General features: G+C 54.5%; 4 protein-coding genes and 1 non-coding gene across 5 annotated transcripts; 2 read left to right on the forward strand and 3 right to left on the reverse strand.

Annotated features, from left to right (window-relative positions):
• Window positions 1–353: 353 nt before the first annotated feature.
• Window positions 354–2423, forward strand: CDC14 (cell division control protein 14; the record flags this gene model as incomplete). Its single annotated transcript, XM_066781908.1, has 4 exons — window positions 354–429; window positions 484–801; window positions 857–1085; window positions 1139–2423. 4 exons carry the CDS (start codon window positions 354–356, stop codon window positions 2421–2423), a joined length of 1908 nt encoding a protein of 635 aa, XP_066627720.1.
• Window positions 2424–3406: 983 nt separating this feature from the next.
• On the forward strand, window positions 3407–4462 carry SLS55_010527 (uncharacterized protein; the record flags this gene model as incomplete). Its single annotated transcript, XM_066781909.1, has 3 exons — window positions 3407–3458; window positions 3862–3986; window positions 4358–4462. 3 exons carry the CDS (start codon window positions 3407–3409, stop codon window positions 4460–4462), a joined length of 282 nt encoding a protein of 93 aa, XP_066627721.1.
• Window positions 4463–8019: 3557 nt separating this feature from the next.
• On the reverse strand, window positions 8020–10942 carry SLS55_010528 (uncharacterized protein; the record flags this gene model as incomplete). The annotated part of the gene is made up of 4 exons (XM_066781910.1): window positions 8020–8173; window positions 8228–9901; window positions 9956–10317; window positions 10367–10942. The coding sequence occupies 4 exons, from the start codon at window positions 10940–10942 to the stop codon at window positions 8020–8022; spliced, it is 2766 nt and encodes a 921-aa protein (XP_066627722.1).
• A 919-nt stretch (window positions 10943–11861) lies between these two features.
• SLS55_010529 (uncharacterized protein) lies at window positions 11862–13775 on the reverse strand (the record flags this gene model as incomplete). The annotated part of the gene is made up of 5 exons (XM_066781911.1): window positions 11862–12062; window positions 12112–12572; window positions 12816–13357; window positions 13408–13510; window positions 13574–13775. The coding sequence occupies 5 exons, from the start codon at window positions 13773–13775 to the stop codon at window positions 11862–11864; spliced, it is 1509 nt and encodes a 502-aa protein (XP_066627723.1).
• A 2041-nt stretch (window positions 13776–15816) lies between these two features.
• Window positions 15817–15934, reverse strand: SLS55_010530. The gene has a single exon. It is a non-coding gene; the product is annotated as a tRNA-Tyr (tRNA).
• Between the last annotated feature and the right edge of the window lie 273 nt (window positions 15935–16207).

Here is a 16207-nt window from a genome sequence, read left to right on the forward strand (position 1 = left end):
GTTGTTGATGCGGGTCTCGGGAGGTGGCAGGGTGCCGGGCAGGCTGCAAGATTGCTGTTCGCGCTCCCCAGCAACTGCGCAGCAACCGCCCGCACGGGCCATCATAACAAAGCCCGAAATCCACATCTACCTCGTCCACCCACCACGCCCGTTCTTCTCACAACAACCCCATCCCATTCATCGCTACCAGTATTTCTTCGCGCTTCCCCGCCGCTTTCCCCGGAGGTCGTCTGCCGTCCGCCCTCCCTCTCTCATCCCATCCCCGACGCGCCGCCTCGCGCACTGCCGCCGCCGCATCCTGCGCTCTGCCGCCTATACAGGTGGCTACCATCCCAATCGGCAACTGAGTCGCAATGCCTTCGCACCACGCCCACGACGAGGATCGCCATGCGCCTCAGCACTACGGCCAGATCATCGAGTACATCCAAGGTGCGTGCCCAGATTTGCCCGCCCGAAACGCCTCGATGACCTAACCAGTCCCAGACCGCCTGTACCTCGCCTCGTACACTTCGACTCCCAACGCACACACCCCGTTCCCCTACCCCGCCTCCAGGGAACGGAGGTCGCCAAGCAAGCGCTCGTCCAAGGCCCAATCGGGCCCGACCTCGCCTTCCAAGTCCCACCCGCCGCCCGTCTACTTCTCCGTTGAACGCACCCTTCTGTACAACGCCTTCCACGCAGACTTTGGTCCGTTCCACATCGGCCACCTCTACCGCTTCGCTGTCCAGCTCCACGAGGTGTTGGGTGACCCCAACAATGAAGACAGGCCTGTTGTTTTCTGGAGCTCTGCCGATTCGAGGAGTAAGGATCTTCTCTGTTATCATTCTACGATCCATTGCTGACATCGGAATTCCAGGTCGCGCTAACTCAGCCTGCCTTCTCGCGTGCTACATGGTCCTGATCCAGAACTGGCCCCCGCATCTTGCGCTTGCACCCATTGCGCAAATGGATCCCCCGTGCATGCCCTTCAGAGATGCAGGTTACAGCCAGGCCGACTACGTTCTCAACATCCAGGACGTTGTTTACGGCGTGTGGAAGGCCAAGGAGGAGGGCATCTGCAGCCTGAAGGACTTCAGCCTTGAAGAGTACGCCTTATCTACCATTTTCTTCTCCCGCAATATTCTAATCGTCATGACAGGTACGAAAAGTACGAGCGCGTTGACATGGGCGACTTCAACTGGATCTCGCCAGACTTCCTTGCATTCGCGTCGCCGCAATTCGCACCAACCCACGTCATCCCCCCTTCATCGCCGATCTATGCTACCATTCCGAAGACCGTCGCAGAACTGCAGCACGCTAAGATCCCGACGCCGTTCAAGAATGTCCTTAGCCATTTCTCCACACGCAACATTGGTCTCGTGGTCCGCCTCAACTCCGAGCTTTACTCTCCTTCCTACTTCACCGCCCTTGGCATCCAGCACCTGGACATGATCTTCGACGATGGCACATGCCCGCCTCTTCACCTTGTCCGCAACTTTGTCAACCTGGCCCATGAGATGATCACTGTCCGCAAGAAGGGCATTGCCGTGCATTGCAAGGCTGGTCTCGGACGTACCGGTTGCCTGATTGGAGCATACCTTATCTACAAGCATGGTTTCACCGCCAATGAGATTATCGCTTTCATGCGTTTCATGCGCCCTGGTATGGTTGTTGGGCCTCAGCAGCACTGGCTGCATCTGAACCAGGGAACTTTCAGGGAGTGGTGGTTTGAGGACTGCATGAAGGAGAAGCTTGCTGCTCTGCAGCCGGCAACGCCCACCAAGAACACGGCGAGACAGCGTCTTGCCAGCAATGGTCAGACGCACACGCCTCCCAACAACAGCCCGAAACGTTCCGCACTTGGAGAAATCTCTTCGAACGACCAGCGCGCGACGTCCATGTCAGGAAACGGGGTCAACGACGAAAATCTTCCCGCACCAACGCCAGGCCAGCCACGAAAGACAAGCAAGCTTTATGGCAACGGCAGTACTAGACACAAATCAACTCGACGAGTACAGGAAGAGGAGCCATACATACTTCCAGATGTAGAGGCCGAGACATCTCCGACAAAGGGAGCATCGCAGGAAGGGCCTGAGGAGGAAGAGGAGGCGCAGCTTCGACTGTTAGCCAAGCGCGCTGCCTCAAGGTCACCAAGTTCAAAGTCACCCAAGTCTGTAGGAAGCAACACCAAGAGGAGGGCTGTAAGCTGCACCACGACGACAACAACCTCGACAATCACAACCACCTGGAACGGCAACGAGAGCGATGTTGAGAATCGATCCTTACGACCAAAGACGCCGTCAGGAAAAAGCGGCAGTGGGTCTGGGGCGATCAGCGTCGGAAAGACAAGGAGCACACCAGCGAGACGCAGCACCGAGGCCAAGACAGGCGTACGAAAGACCAGCGGCAGAGTGGGCAGCTTAGGCAGTGCAAGGGTCAAATGAGTTGATCCGGTCGACAGTTGTGCATGAGCTTCAATTGTTGACCGATATCCTCAGGAACCCCGGCGTTGGCGGTGTGCATGGCTCTGGAAGTCGCACCGTACAGGATGCCTTTCTTGGACGGCGCGTGGTTGTTCACTTTGTACAGAGCACGCGTACGAATCTTATGAGGGTCGCATCGGCCCACGTGGTGGATGCGGATAGGCCTTACGACTTTGTTTGTTTGTTGATGAACATTCAATGCGAGCTTTCCATGGAGATGGGAAGCGAACAAGCGGGCGAGCAACTCTAGGGTGGTCATACTCGGTATTCTTTGGGCGGTTGGCGGCACCAACAATAGGGACTGTGAACGGCGTTCGACGGGGAAGGATAACGAAGGTTTTCTTTTTTCAGTGACGGCAGGCGTTTCACTTCCTTCAGTTCTTTCCTGCTAGGTGTCACTACGGGGTTCACGGGCTTTGGGAGTTCGAGTCTTCGGCTTCTTCGATCTTTTCTTCAGCTTCTGTTTTATTGTTTTGAGCGTCATCATGATACATGACGAGATAATGATGATCGAGGATCAACTTTCGACTATTTCAATGTCAAAAACAGTTCAACCAACACCCTTGTTATGCATTCCTTGATCCTCGAAGTATCCCAAGCACTGACGGTCATTATCCGAGGTAAATTTCAGCTGTTCACATGGCTTCCCGCCTGAGAGCGCGAGCAGTTAACCGGGTAACCACATCTTTGTAATACGCACACGTGAGTGGCCGGAGCTTCGACATGTCTTGGCGACGCCCCGCTCACCGCCTTCGCCCTCATTGGACGGCAGCCGTCGCGCCGCTCTTGCTCTCCGGCGAGCCGCAGCAACCACCTGGACCTCAAGCGTCTCTCCCGCCAACCTCGCTAGGTACCCGCGACCACCTTATCGTCGCCGCCCCAGCAACCCTTCGGACCGCCGCCCCGCCTCTCCACTCCGTCCTTATCCTTCCTTCCCCCGCACAATGACCGTCACCGAGTCCATCAAGAATGCCGTCGGCCTCGGCGGCAGCAACAGTGAGTGATACACCAACCCACCCATCCCAAAAGCACCAAGGTCGGAGAACAAGAACGCGCGCGTATCTCTGCTGGCCGGCCGCCCGGCCGAACCTCTCTCTCTCCCGTTCTCTCTCTCTCGGTCTCTCCACACGACTCGACCCGACCACGCTCCAATTGGCCCCATCTACACGCACGACGACGGGCCGCCGCCAATTGCAACCTCGCGAGTCCGATACATCCGCATCCAATGGAAGACGAGAGAATGGGGGAGAGAGAGGGAGAGGGAGGGAGGGAGGGAGAGAAAGAGACTGCGGGGACGGGGGGATCGGATTCAGGGAGCACACAATTGGTGAAGAAGGGAAATGTTTGCGTATTTGGTTGGGGGATGGCTTGGCTAATTGGGTGCGGCGATGAAACTTAGGCGCCTCCCGCGAGGAAATGACGGCGGCCAGGCTGCCGCTCGCGTACCGCGACAGCTGCGCGCATTTGCTCATCCCGCTCAACCGCTGCCGCCACGAGGAGTACTACCTGCCCTGGAAGTGCGAGGTAAGGATATGTGTTTTTTTTTTTCTCTCTCTCTTTTCGTGGTCGGTTTGTCGGGGTTGGGGTGTTTTGGAGGGGTTGGGCGGAAAGGGTTGCTGCTGTCGCTGGTTGGTGGTTTGCTCGGGAAGGTTCTGGGAGGGGTTCAAGAGCTGGAGAGTTGTGGGGTCGGAGATGGATGATTGGGGCATTGGGGATTTGGCGGTCGAGAGGGTGTGTGTGGATCGGGGACGAGTTGAGGGCAAGGTGCTCCTGGAGTACGGGACTGTTGGACAATCATTGGCGGCGGCAGCGGCTTCGGACGAATTGGGGAAGAAGACGAAGGGGAGAGGATCCGGGTGATTGAACGAAGGCTGACATTGTTTTCCCTTCCGCAGGACGAGAGGCACAGCTACGAGAAGTGCCAGTACGAGGAGTTCAAGAAGCGGGTCGCAAAGATGGAGGAGCTGAAGCAGGCTGCCGAGTACAAGAGGGCTAACTAGAGAGGGGCTGGACCAGTGATCAAAAAGGGGGCTGTCGATTGTTGAAATGCCCACCCACGCGCTTGGGATGAGTGATAGGGAAAGGGTGCTCAAGGAATCAGGCCAGACATAGACGGGAACTCGGTGGCTACCGGTCTGCTACTACTACTGTATATCACCTTGCGGAATTGGAGCCCTGACGAATTTGAGTTGAGACTTTCTCCTGCGCGGTTCGTAATCCAGAGCCACAGCATCGGGGAAGAGCTGAGTGCACATTCAAGATCATCTATCTCATAGCTACGGTCAGGTAGGCGAGGCGTTGAGGATGCAAGGAAATGTCAAACAAGAAGTGCCATTCCAGATACTTGTCAGCCGTGCTTGCAGAGCTCAGATGCTTCGTCACTGCTGTGTCTGTCTTTCACGTGTTGCGTGAGTGTGCCTGCCCTCGACATGATTCCCAATTTTCTGAGACGAACGGGCGCTGCTTCCATGTCTTGCAACGAGGGGCCCGGTTCTCGTCGACCCCGAGATGGCGGCTTCTACGTCACCGTGTACTCTACTGCGGGCATTTCTACCGTTGCTTCGTGGGCATGCAGCGCTTTCTGTGATGCAAAGTATTCCTACACTGCTCGTGAAATCTGATATAATCTGGAGATAATCACATTGGCTTCGATTGCATGAGCTACAGCTGATTTGACGATTGAACGTGCTTAACTTTTCTGCGTGAAAGGCGCCTACCCTTGCATTTCTCAGGAAGGATGGCACTGCTCTGCTTTCCCCGAACCCGAAGTGTCCTTCCTCTCAGAAGGGTTCTCCTTCCGGGACACAGAGAAGCACCGCCCATTCCTGCTGCTGGACTGTCACGGCGATTAAGGAAAGCTCGAAGATGCTGGCAATGATGGCATTTATAAACAACCTCGATCCATCTTCTCTCCCATCAACCGTCCATCCACTCTTTTGTCCATCCCCTCAGGGGTCATCCACACGTCAGCCTTCTACTCTACTTACTGTCTTTCATCTCTCTCGTGTCCCATCCCTCCTGCCTCGCACCACTTGCTCTTCCTTCGGACCTCAGCACCGCACGACGCCTTGCCCTCCAGCGAACCGAGCCCACACGTCTGCGAGCGGTTGCCGGAGACACAAGCGGTTCGTTCTGCGGAGAACTTCATCATCGGTCTTTGCCACACACTTCTCGGCCTTCCATCAGGAGGCTCGATCCCCACTCAGCTTCGGCTGATTTCCCCACGGTGGCAGGCTCCTATACCCTCCGCGAATGGTCAGCGATACCGCAAAACATACTTGGCGAGGTTACGGAGGAAGGGGATGTGTTTCATGTGGGTACCCTTCCGGTGATGAAAACAAGACTTCTATTCGTGAGCTTCGGCGGTGATCGAATAACTTCGTGTTTCTCTGAGGGAGGACCCACTCAGCTTCGGCTGATACCCTCTCTTTATACACTCAGCGCCTTCTGGCCGCCGCGACAGGTCCACGGTTCGTCCTCCGCTCGCAGAACCGAAGCCCCTCGAACCAGCCACCACCTCGCACCAAGGGTCTTCAGCACCACAAAACGGGATTGCGGAAGAAGGGGAACATTGTTGTACACGTGGGTAACCAACCGGTGAAGAAAGCCTTGTGCATTCCCGAGCTTCGGCAGTGAAGGACTCACAAAGGGTATCTGAGGGAGGACCCACTCAGCTTCGGCTGATACCCCCACGGTGGCAGGCTTTTATACCCTCAGAGCCATCTGGCCGCCGCGACAGGTCCACGGTTCCTCCGCTCGCAGAACCGAAGCTCCTCGAACCGGCCATCTTGCACCAAGGGTCGTCAGCACCACAAAACGAGATTGCGGAAGAAAGGGGATGTGTTTCATGTGGGTACCATTCCGGTGATGAGAACAAGTCAAACAGTTCGTGAGCTTCGGCGGTGATCAACCAGTTTCCACGTGTTATCTGAGGGAGGGCCCACTCAGCTTCGGCTGATACCCTCACGGTGGCAGGCTTTTATACCCTCAGCGCCTTTCTCGCCGTCGTGACAGACCCACGGTTCGTCCTCCGCTTGCAGAACCGACCTCGAACCGGCCATCTCACAAAAAAGGTCACTCGCACCACGGAACACAACTGGCGGGATGACGGAGGAAGGGTGCAAAACAATGGTTGGGCTTTAGGCGTTTTGGTTGTTGGTACGCGGGTCCCTGAACGCCACCAAGTCTGCACCATGGTCTCGCGTCGTGCGGCGACGTCATCGGTCCGGGGCTATGGTGGGAGGTGCGATGGGTTTCGTAGACAGAATGGATCGACTTCTTACTCTGATGTTCTGTGCAAATGCAGTGATTTGATGAAGTCTTTACCTCTTACTGTTGCAGCATACACTTTGTTCCCAACCCAACACCATGCACAGCAAGAACGCTGACGTTCGCCGTCAGTCTTCTCTCCCACGGTGCATTGTACCCGTGGGTAGTTGATTACAAAACCCGGACGTGAATGTGCGTATTTAAAACTAACATTCACACGTCTGGATCTTGTATTCAACTGCCTATGTAAAGTGTGATGATGCAGTATCTGCGTAAGGAAGATGCGGGTGGGCCATTTTCTTCTGTTAATTGAAGAGGATCGATGAGGCTTCCTGCTTCGAGGCGAGCGAATTAAGGCACGAGAGTTTCTGTTTTCCCTTACCTCTGTTTCATTGCGTTTTCCATCTTGTATTCCCTGTCATTTTGCTTTCGAGATACCGAAGGGCGTATGCACGCCGTCTTTTCCTGCTCCCAGTATTTGCGCGCAAGCATATCACTTCGAGACGTTTCCGCGGACTCCGTCCTAGCGATCGCAGGCGACGATCGCCCGCGGAACGCGTTCGCGCGGTCGCAGTTTTCCAGTGTTGCCCGGCACCGCAGCGCGCAACAACAATCACGTGAGGAACGCCTTCCTCAGCCGCCACACCTTTGACCGCGACATTCCCATGGATGATGCCGCTCCAGGGGAGGACACCATCGAATACTCCGATGCGGATTAAAATGCAAGGCTATTGGGGACTCATGAGAAAGGGTTTTCCGGGAACCAATCTGCCTTTTTTTTACAGCTTTGCGGGTCATGTTCTGCGTAGATGTTCTGACCATGGGTAGCCACTTCCCCAAACGCCTCCAAGGTCCGCGTTACAGTTCCGCACACAACAGCAACATCACAGATCAAAAGTAGTGGAATGCAGTTCTCCGGAGAGGCGTGGTTGCGTAAAGAATGCGATATAGAACGCCGTTTTATCTTCTCTTCCTCTGCTTTTCGCCAAGCAACTATCGTATAAACAGCAAGACAACTTGAAACAGTAAAGTTTATATCGTAATAGAAAGAGGGGTATCATTCCTGATTAAAAGGAAAACAGATCTTGCGCTCTAAGATAGATAGGTTGGGGATATCGAGAAAGAAGCGAATTAATTACAATCCAGCAAAGACTGCGTTCCGTAGAACCTGGCAGTTAAAATCTGACAGAACAAATTTTCGAGTGGAAAAAAGGATGCGGAGAGATCGAATAGGAATACTCCGGATGTTGATCACCCGCTCATGACAGCCTGCAGTGTTTTCGTGGCATCAGGAGTAGGGGTGTGCAGACTTCCGTACCGAGGCCGAGCGATCGAAGCCATCCGGAGATTGTTCTTCTTCGTCTTCATCGAACTGTTTGTTGATGGAACCCAATAGCATCTTCCATACATTACCATCAGCGGTCTCGGTGTCTACAATATCCCTGTATGAACTTGTAAGCGCTGACCTTCAGATCCATGTTCATGCATGGGCTTACCTCTTCAAGTTCAACTGACTGTCGAGGCGCTCCAGGTTTGCGAGGCCTTCTTGGTGATTTCCGAAGCTTATGAATTGGATGCCGAAGTCCGTTGGCTCAGAGTCTTTCCGGAGAAGCTCGTCCACAAAGTCCACAATCATAGTCTCGATGTCACTGGCTTTGTCCAAGCACCAAGCGCCGTCGGTCAGGATGTAACAGGTCATCGGTTTCTTCTTGGGCGACGCCCCGATGCCAAGGAACCCTTTGCTGCCGCCGGTCCGGAAAACGGTCTTGCGGGAAGCTTTCAGAACGGTCTGGAGCACCGTGCTCAGGTTGTCGGGCCCCATGGACCCCCGAGCTCTGTTCTGAACAATCTGAGTGAGTTCCGACGACTTTGTCGAGTTGTTTCGCTTTTTCGAAGAGGAAAAGTAGAGGTCCAAGCCGTCGTCGTCGGCCTTTTTGACGATGTATGCAAGCAGGGAGAACCGTGAGGTCAACTTGGACCAGTCGGCAGCTCGCATGGAGTTCGAATCGTCTACTATGAAAACCTGTCGATTATCGGTTAGCACTCCGCTGTGCTGCACCTGGTCCCTCCGCTTGCAAGTGCTTACATGGTCCCGCTTGTTGATCATTTCCGTGTATGTTTCCCCGCCTTGAGGGGCGCTCCTCGATCGGAGCCCTCGCTTCCTCTGCGTGTCTTTCCAGAGATTAGCATCGTGAACTGACCAGTAAACATCCGGGTTGTTGCGTTTAGATGTGCTTGATCGTCCGTTCAGGCTTGAAGTGCCATTGGACGACTGCTTCTCGGATAGCGAGGCGGTGTTTGACGGTGATGCGGCGTCGGGTGTCTTCTCCGAAATTCTCTCTGGGCTATTCTCAAGGCGCTTTCTTTCACCAGTGAAGTTCGAGTTATCGATCCGCGTGCCTCTTCTTGATACAGAAGCGTGCTCTGGCTGAGTTGGGAAGGTTACTGTTGCCCCGACCTGTGACTCTGGCGGAATGTCCTGGACTGTGGGGGCCCTGGATGACGTTGGGCTTTCTGTGGATGTGCTCCACATTGAGCTTTGCCTCGGGCCTTTAGCCTGCTTCAGAAGCCGTTGAGACTTCATCCAGAGCGCCTGTGCATTCGGGCGCACAGTCTCCACGCCAAGCATGTCCTGGACCAACGTCTGGAGGACATCACGGGTGATGTGGTCCGTTTTGCGTTTGGTTGCCACGATCTTGGCATGTGTACGCTCGACTGACTTGAGAAACGTCTCGCCGTCGTGGAAGCACCCACTCTCGTTGAATCCAGGGATGCTGTCCGTTTCTTTTCTGCGATCCGCGCGATACTGCTCCAGTCCCTCTTTGCCAAGGACCAGCCAGGTTGCTGCCTCGCTGTAGACGCAACCAAGGGACCATATATCGACCGACTTCGACACTCGCAAGTTGGCTGGGCCAACAAGACTGTCACACCGGTAAGATTCCGGAGCTCCTGGGTCTACTTCAGCAAGTATGCATACAGCGAAGGGAAGTCTCAGCTCACCGTATGTTCTCGTGCCGTATGTGTCCATGTCGGTTGCCTCCCCGGTTGTGGACTTCGGCCTCTTGAAGTGGCTCAGCCCAAGGTCCGCGAGCTTGAACTCGTACTTGTATGGGGATGCCCGGCCGCTGCCGATGACGAGAATGTTCTCTGGCTTGATATCCTGATGCCAACTGTATCTCTCAACGTCAGTTGTTGTTGCCGCTCCTAGGGAAAGGGAAAAATACCCCTGGAAAACGTTGGGATTGTCTAAGTCCTGGTCCTCGAGGTTGTGTATTTTGAGGAGGGCAAAGATTGGGTAGAAGAGACCGCGCCAGAAGGATACGATTTCGTCTTCGGTGTTTGGCGGTGGAGCTTCCTTGAAGTATTGCTCGAGGGTGCCTTTGTCAGCATACTCCAGTAGGACATTGTGGGTGCCGCCGTGGATGAAATTGCCATGAAACCCTATCAAGCCGGGTACAAAACCTTGGTTGCTGCCGGCGGCGAGTACTCTTCTGAACGCGCTGATTTCGTTGGCGTAATACGATTTGGCGTCTCTGGTGCAGTAGGTTTTGAGAGCGTAAGTGTGTGCATGTCTACTACTTGGATTCTTTTCAAAGTCAGCATCGGAGTCAATGTAGGAGGTGTGCAGAGAGTACCTTCTTCTCAGAACCGCCGTGCGGATCAAGCTCATCGTAAGCTTGGTGAAGAGTAATCTTGAAGATTTGTGCGCTCCCTCCGGTTCCGATTGGATCTTTTGTCATGATCGGCAGGATACGAGCGTCCTCATAGACCAGATTCATGTTGTAGGTGAGTGGCTGGGCACAGAACTGCCACTGAACCTCTTTGAATCGGTCAAAGAAGTCAACGCCGTCATCGTCAACCGGAAAATGTGCGGGCTTCTGTTCGAAAGGTAGTCGGGTATCGCAAAGGCTGGTGTGGCGGACGAAAATCTCAATCTGATGACCTTGACCGAGGAGGAGCAGGATGCAGAGGACCCTTGAATAGTCTTTGACAATAGTGCTCTGGTATGTCTTCAGGTTCCCGTCGGGATTGAGGCGTTGCAGAATCTGACCAACGTTCCTGCCGGCTTTGAAGTACTCGTCGATTCGCTGTTGCGGGACGTAGACGGAATTGGCAGTCAGATCCGGGGCACCGAACCCCTTCATCCACTGGCTCTCGATCCAGTCGTGAAACTCTTGGTGGAGCTCACGGTCGAGCCGTGCGTTGGCCATGTGGGAGGTTGCATGCGAAGGCGCAGAGCTTCGGGGTGGAAGCCGCGAAAGACCAGCCGAGCGGCGAATCAAGTGGCAGTATCGCCGCAGGTACTGGTTCCGCTCAGGTTGATCAAGTGCTGGGGAAGGTGGGATGGGGCCCGGGGGGCGAGAAGTGTGCGGCACAAGCGGGGGATTGCAGGTATTTCTTAAGACTCGCGGCTGAGGCTGACCGCAGGCAAGAGAAGGCAGAAGTCTCTCGAAACGCCGCAGGCCGACGAGGCTGGATCTGTGTCTGGACCGCGCGCAAGGCTGTGGGTTGTTGCCTAAGGAGCCGGTGTCGGCGGGGCGCGCTATCGGCAGGCGGACGAGAAGCGCGCTGCAGCTGGAGGCCACCCTTGCATGTGCATAGGTGCGGGGCTATGCATGCTGCTTCGCCAATGATTCCTCCGGCTTGTGATGTCAGTAGCTGGCTGCTCAAGCGACGAGGCTCACTTGCCAGCCGCAGCAGGGCGCAGTGAAGGAGTGCAGCCGGCACACTCCCCTTCCATGCGCCACGATCTGATCTCCTTCCCCGACGCCCCGCTCTTCATGCATGGGCAGTTGAAGAAATGTCTGGGCGTAAATGAGAGGCGTAGAACTGTACAAATACGTCCAGGCGTCAGGTTCCACCACCCATGTAGGCAGGCGCAATGCGGAACACGTGAACAATGCGTTGCAGAATTTACTCCAGATATTTCTTGAATCCCCACATAGCCTTTAAGGATCTCTAACAAAAAGAAAGGGCGAAGAGGAAAAGTCCGACGAACATTACGGTATACATTTCTATGCTTTAAAAGGAAAAGTGTTGTTACGACACCGAGGGGCAACACTGGGTCCGAGAGTAAAAGAACCAGGCCATGCTTATCTTTAGAAAAAAGTAAAACATCATTCAGCGGCGTCAGACGGGGCACATTGCAGCATCCCTGGCTTGCTGGGCACGTGTCAGTCTGCGGTTGAAGTACCACCAGGCCGAGAAGGTGCAGCAGCTCAGGGGCAAGGTGATCGCGAAGAAGAACTCAATAGCACCTGTTGATACAGTTCGTTCCGGGGGGCCTCCATCTTCTGAGCCCCACCTGATTATATCCGTGCTCATAAGTGTCTGTGATGCGGTCAGTCCTGCTTGTAGCTTCAGTTTCCGATCCACTTACACAAATAAACGTTGCTGGAAGAAAGAAAAGCGTGACCAGCGTGATGATCCTCATCGAGACGGTTTCCTGTTGCGTCTGCTGCGCGACCGCATGCATGCTTTGTGCCGAGAGCCTGCTGGCCTCCATGTTGTGGTACTCGAGGGCCCCGAAGAGCAGATTCTTCCTGTCGGCCAACACCCGGACCAAGGATTCCGCCCGGCTTTTTTGCAGCCGCAGATCGTTCTCTGCGCTGGAAGCACGTCGGAGGAACCGCTCCACGTCGTCGACGCAATTCATGCTGAGCTCGTCGGAAGACTCGTCCGCGCGTAGTAGTTCCTGGTAGAACTTCTTCATCTCGCTGATCACGCTGAGGTTGATGTTGATGACCAGAATCGCCCCGTTCGTCTTCTCTTCGAGCCATTGCGCCCGCTGCAGATCGGCAAAACAGAAGCCGAGCTCATCGTTCCCATCGGGGCTTTCTACTCTTTCTTGCGTCCTCCGCTGCGCGTAGTACGAAGTGCTCGCGAATTGTCGTAGTTTTCCCGAGATTTTGGTCCATGGATGGGAGGTGCCCGAAAGCGCATGCGGCTCTTTCTCTGTAGCGAGGCTTGATAGCCCTGACCATGATCGCTGAGAGAGCTTTGGTGATGGAGTAATTGGCGGAGCAGCAATCGTAGATTTTGGCAGTCTATCGACGTCGGCAGACAAGACTCGACGTGTCTTACCTTGAGCCTCGTCCTCGAGGAAGTCAATGTAAGATTGCCAATTTTCTCCTGCCCAGTCAATGTAGATGAGATGAGTGTTTAATGATGAAGCGAAGGACCGACTGTTAGTGTCGAACTGCGAGGCAGCCGCCCGACTGGATGGATCTGTGGCTTCTTTGACCCGATTTTCCATCAGGCCATCGCCTTTGACAACGATCCAGGCCGCGCGCCCGGTCACGATGTCAAAGGTGTGATGTATGGCAGTTTGCCGGACAGACCATGGCCAGTCTGTTTGCCTCGGAGAACGCTCAACCGACTTCAGGTTGTAGCAGAGCCGAAAGTTCCTTCCCGAACGTCCCATTTCGGGGATCCTCATGCTGGAGTCAAGCAGCCTGGACTCCGAGCGGAATCCGCCGTAGTGAAGCTCTTGGGCATGCTCGCGTCTTCCGAACGTCAGCACGAAGTCGAGAAACGCGGGTATCACTTGGTTGTAGGTGAAAAGCAGAGACATCATGGACCGCGAGATCAACAGCCTGTCTCTTGAATTGCGAGCATGGATGAATCTGATTGATTAGTGTCAAGATCAAGCCGAGGGCGGTGGTACGATACTCACGTAAAGCAACATCGAGGGTCTCTGATACCAGGATTAAAGTTTGTGTCGATCTTGTAGAAATTTCCAAGTTCATCCACGTTGGTGACACAATTCGATTGGAACCCTAAGCAAGGAGAAAATGTATCAGACACCGCATGTCCGGGACCATCGGAGTAGCGGGACTTACCACAACCCTGCTCCTCGCACGTCCAGAATCCAAGCTTCGCTTTACCATCTTCACAGCAGAGCTTGGTCTCTGCGTCGTTGAGTCGAGCCAGGTAGGATTGCAATCGATGAGGGTAAGAGTCGGTAGAGATGAGGTTCACCGGATATTGCCCCACTCGCTCAAGAGAATCACTAAACTCTCTTAGGCAGGTGTCGCGTCCCATGGCTTGAAAGTGGAAGGATGAAGAGCATGCTGGAGTAGGTCGTGATTATTTTCCCTCTTTTTAACAAGTGCCCGTACAGCCTTGCCACCTCCTGGGGCGGGGGCCGAGTCACCAGAGCTGATCTGGCGTATGCACCAAGCAAGGCTGTGCATGCAAGGCAGAACGCAACAAAAAAACTCATTCGGTATTAGAAGATTTGCTTGAGACAGTCCCGTAATCCTGTTCATCCAATGCAATTTGCCCAATCCAACAATAGCCCCAATAGTGTTGACCTCCTACCAACGAAGGTCCAAAACATGATCTCTTTCGCTCTGATCCTATCAGTAGGCGACACCACAACTACAACGAGAATAGAGCCTTACCGAGTCCAACAGCCTCGGAATGCTGAAGTGGTACGTATCGTTTGATAACTGGACACCGGAACCGGTCAGTCCGAGGCGGAATCTAATCGACATCGATCGGAGATGCAGCCTTACTCTGACTGTAATGGTTTGACCGGGGAAGAGGCTTTGTAGGTATTCCTCCAGCTTGTCCTTATCCAGCCTGTAGGCTGAATGGCTGTCTTGCACCATGGCGAATGACTGATGAAGGCAACGCTGCTTTCGAAGTCGGCTTGTGAATCGCAAGGAATGGTCGAACAAGGCTTGTCAGAAATCAAGGCGGCCGGCAAGGCTGAGCAACAACGCCTTTAAGTGTTTCTCAGCTTGCCGCAAGATTGCGACCGGCGTCAAAGTACAGCAGGTGTAGAGCGGTTTCAATCAATGAAAACCCACAGCTGGAGGCCAGCTGCGCTTGACCGACCAATCCAGACGCCACGCCCTTCTATCATGAGCCAGCTGGCAGATGAGGCTCAAAATCCGGCTGCTGGTTGGGCAGACGCAGTGGGCGAGCTGAGGGGAAGGACGCGGCTGTGTCCGTGCGTGCCGCTGCGGAAAGGCAGATGCATATGCATGCCACAACCATTGGTGCATGGTGCGGGGGCCGCAGCTGACACACATACCAAGGCAAGGCAAGGCATCGGAGAAGCACCGCCAAGAGAAGAATAGTGACCAGAGAAAGAATGCTTTGGTGGCCATCCGCGTGCTACGCCGGAATTCTGAAGCAACCGCTGCATCCAAGTCCTGCGGAGATGAGCCTTCCGATCGAGATCACGGTTTGGCTGTGGCTGGCGGAGAAGAGAGTGCTTCGCCCTGCACTACACAGCCGTCCCGTCGCAGGCGTCAGCACCACATGAACACCGGCTGGCGGCGGTGGCACTTCTGCGAAGTTCTTGTACGTCTGCATCGAATCAGCGTCCCCGCCTTGTCTGCAAACGGTCATGCAGTTTTCGTCTCGCTCAACTTCCGGGATGAGGCTGGTGCATCTCCCTGTGGCTGAGAGGAGGCGTCGGTCATCGGTATGCGCACGAGGCTGATCCGAGGCACACATCCAATCAGCAGGACGTCTAGGGATACTCAGGTGCGTGGAAGGCCGCAGCAGACGGCTGCGGTCCATGAGAGCTCTTTCCCTTATGATCCTCCCGTTCACAATCGCTGACAGGAGACGAACACGTGCCGTACTCCCCATCTCACGCCGTCATTGACGTGGCTATGCGTATACTCCCATGTCCATTGTTGCGAGAGAGTAGCCTGATCATCGGATGGTGCGAGTTCATAATGCTGGAAGTGGTGGCGAGGTCGACAGCTGAGACTCGTCTTTCGATGGCGAGGAGATGCAGGTTCGACAAGGGCGGAGTGGTGCCACCTCAGCAAAAAAGATATTGCTGCAGGATGTCGGCATGTCCGCACAAGGGTTGCCTGGACCAGCAACAAAAGAAAAGGGAGGAGAATACGCCCCCTACGTTGAGTTTTTTTCCACGGGCAGAAGGCGGCGAGGACGGCGGCCAGGAGGGCGGCGGTGGCGGGGCGCTGGCCATCTGAAGCAAAACAGCAAGCCCTTCTTCCACAACCAATCCTCGGCCATTGTAAAAACACCAAAAAGAACTCCACCGCATCGCTCCTTGATAGGAAGAGAGACGTCCAAAGAGCAAAAAAGATGCTGTTCTCCGCTCCCAGAATCGAACTAGGGACCTTTCGATCGCATTGAATCGCCTCTCCGAAGAGTTGTGATAGCAACAGATATTACAGTCGAACGTGATGAACCAACTACACCAAGCGGAGAATGTAAGAAGGTGAACCTTCTTTGCTTGGATGAAAGGTAGAGTTGGCTGCAAACTTTATGTAGTCCAGCATTGTTCCCCAAAAGATTACGGGCAACACTGAGTAGTCGAATACACCAAGCGGAGTAAGATGAGAATTTTCACTGCTTGGATGAAAGTACTGGGAAATGGCTCCACATAGATACCCTGATTGAAAGGAATTTGAGGGCCTGATTAGATGCCTTCGATTGGTCGTGGTTGGGCCTGAAAATTTCGTGTGGATGAACCTCGGATA

Source organism: Diplodia seriata (genome assembly GCF_021436955.1).
Source record: "Diplodia seriata strain FDS-637 chromosome Unknown scaffold_13, whole genome shotgun sequence".
In the NCBI taxonomy this organism is placed as follows: Eukaryota; Fungi; Ascomycota; class Dothideomycetes; order Botryosphaeriales; family Botryosphaeriaceae; genus Diplodia; species Diplodia seriata.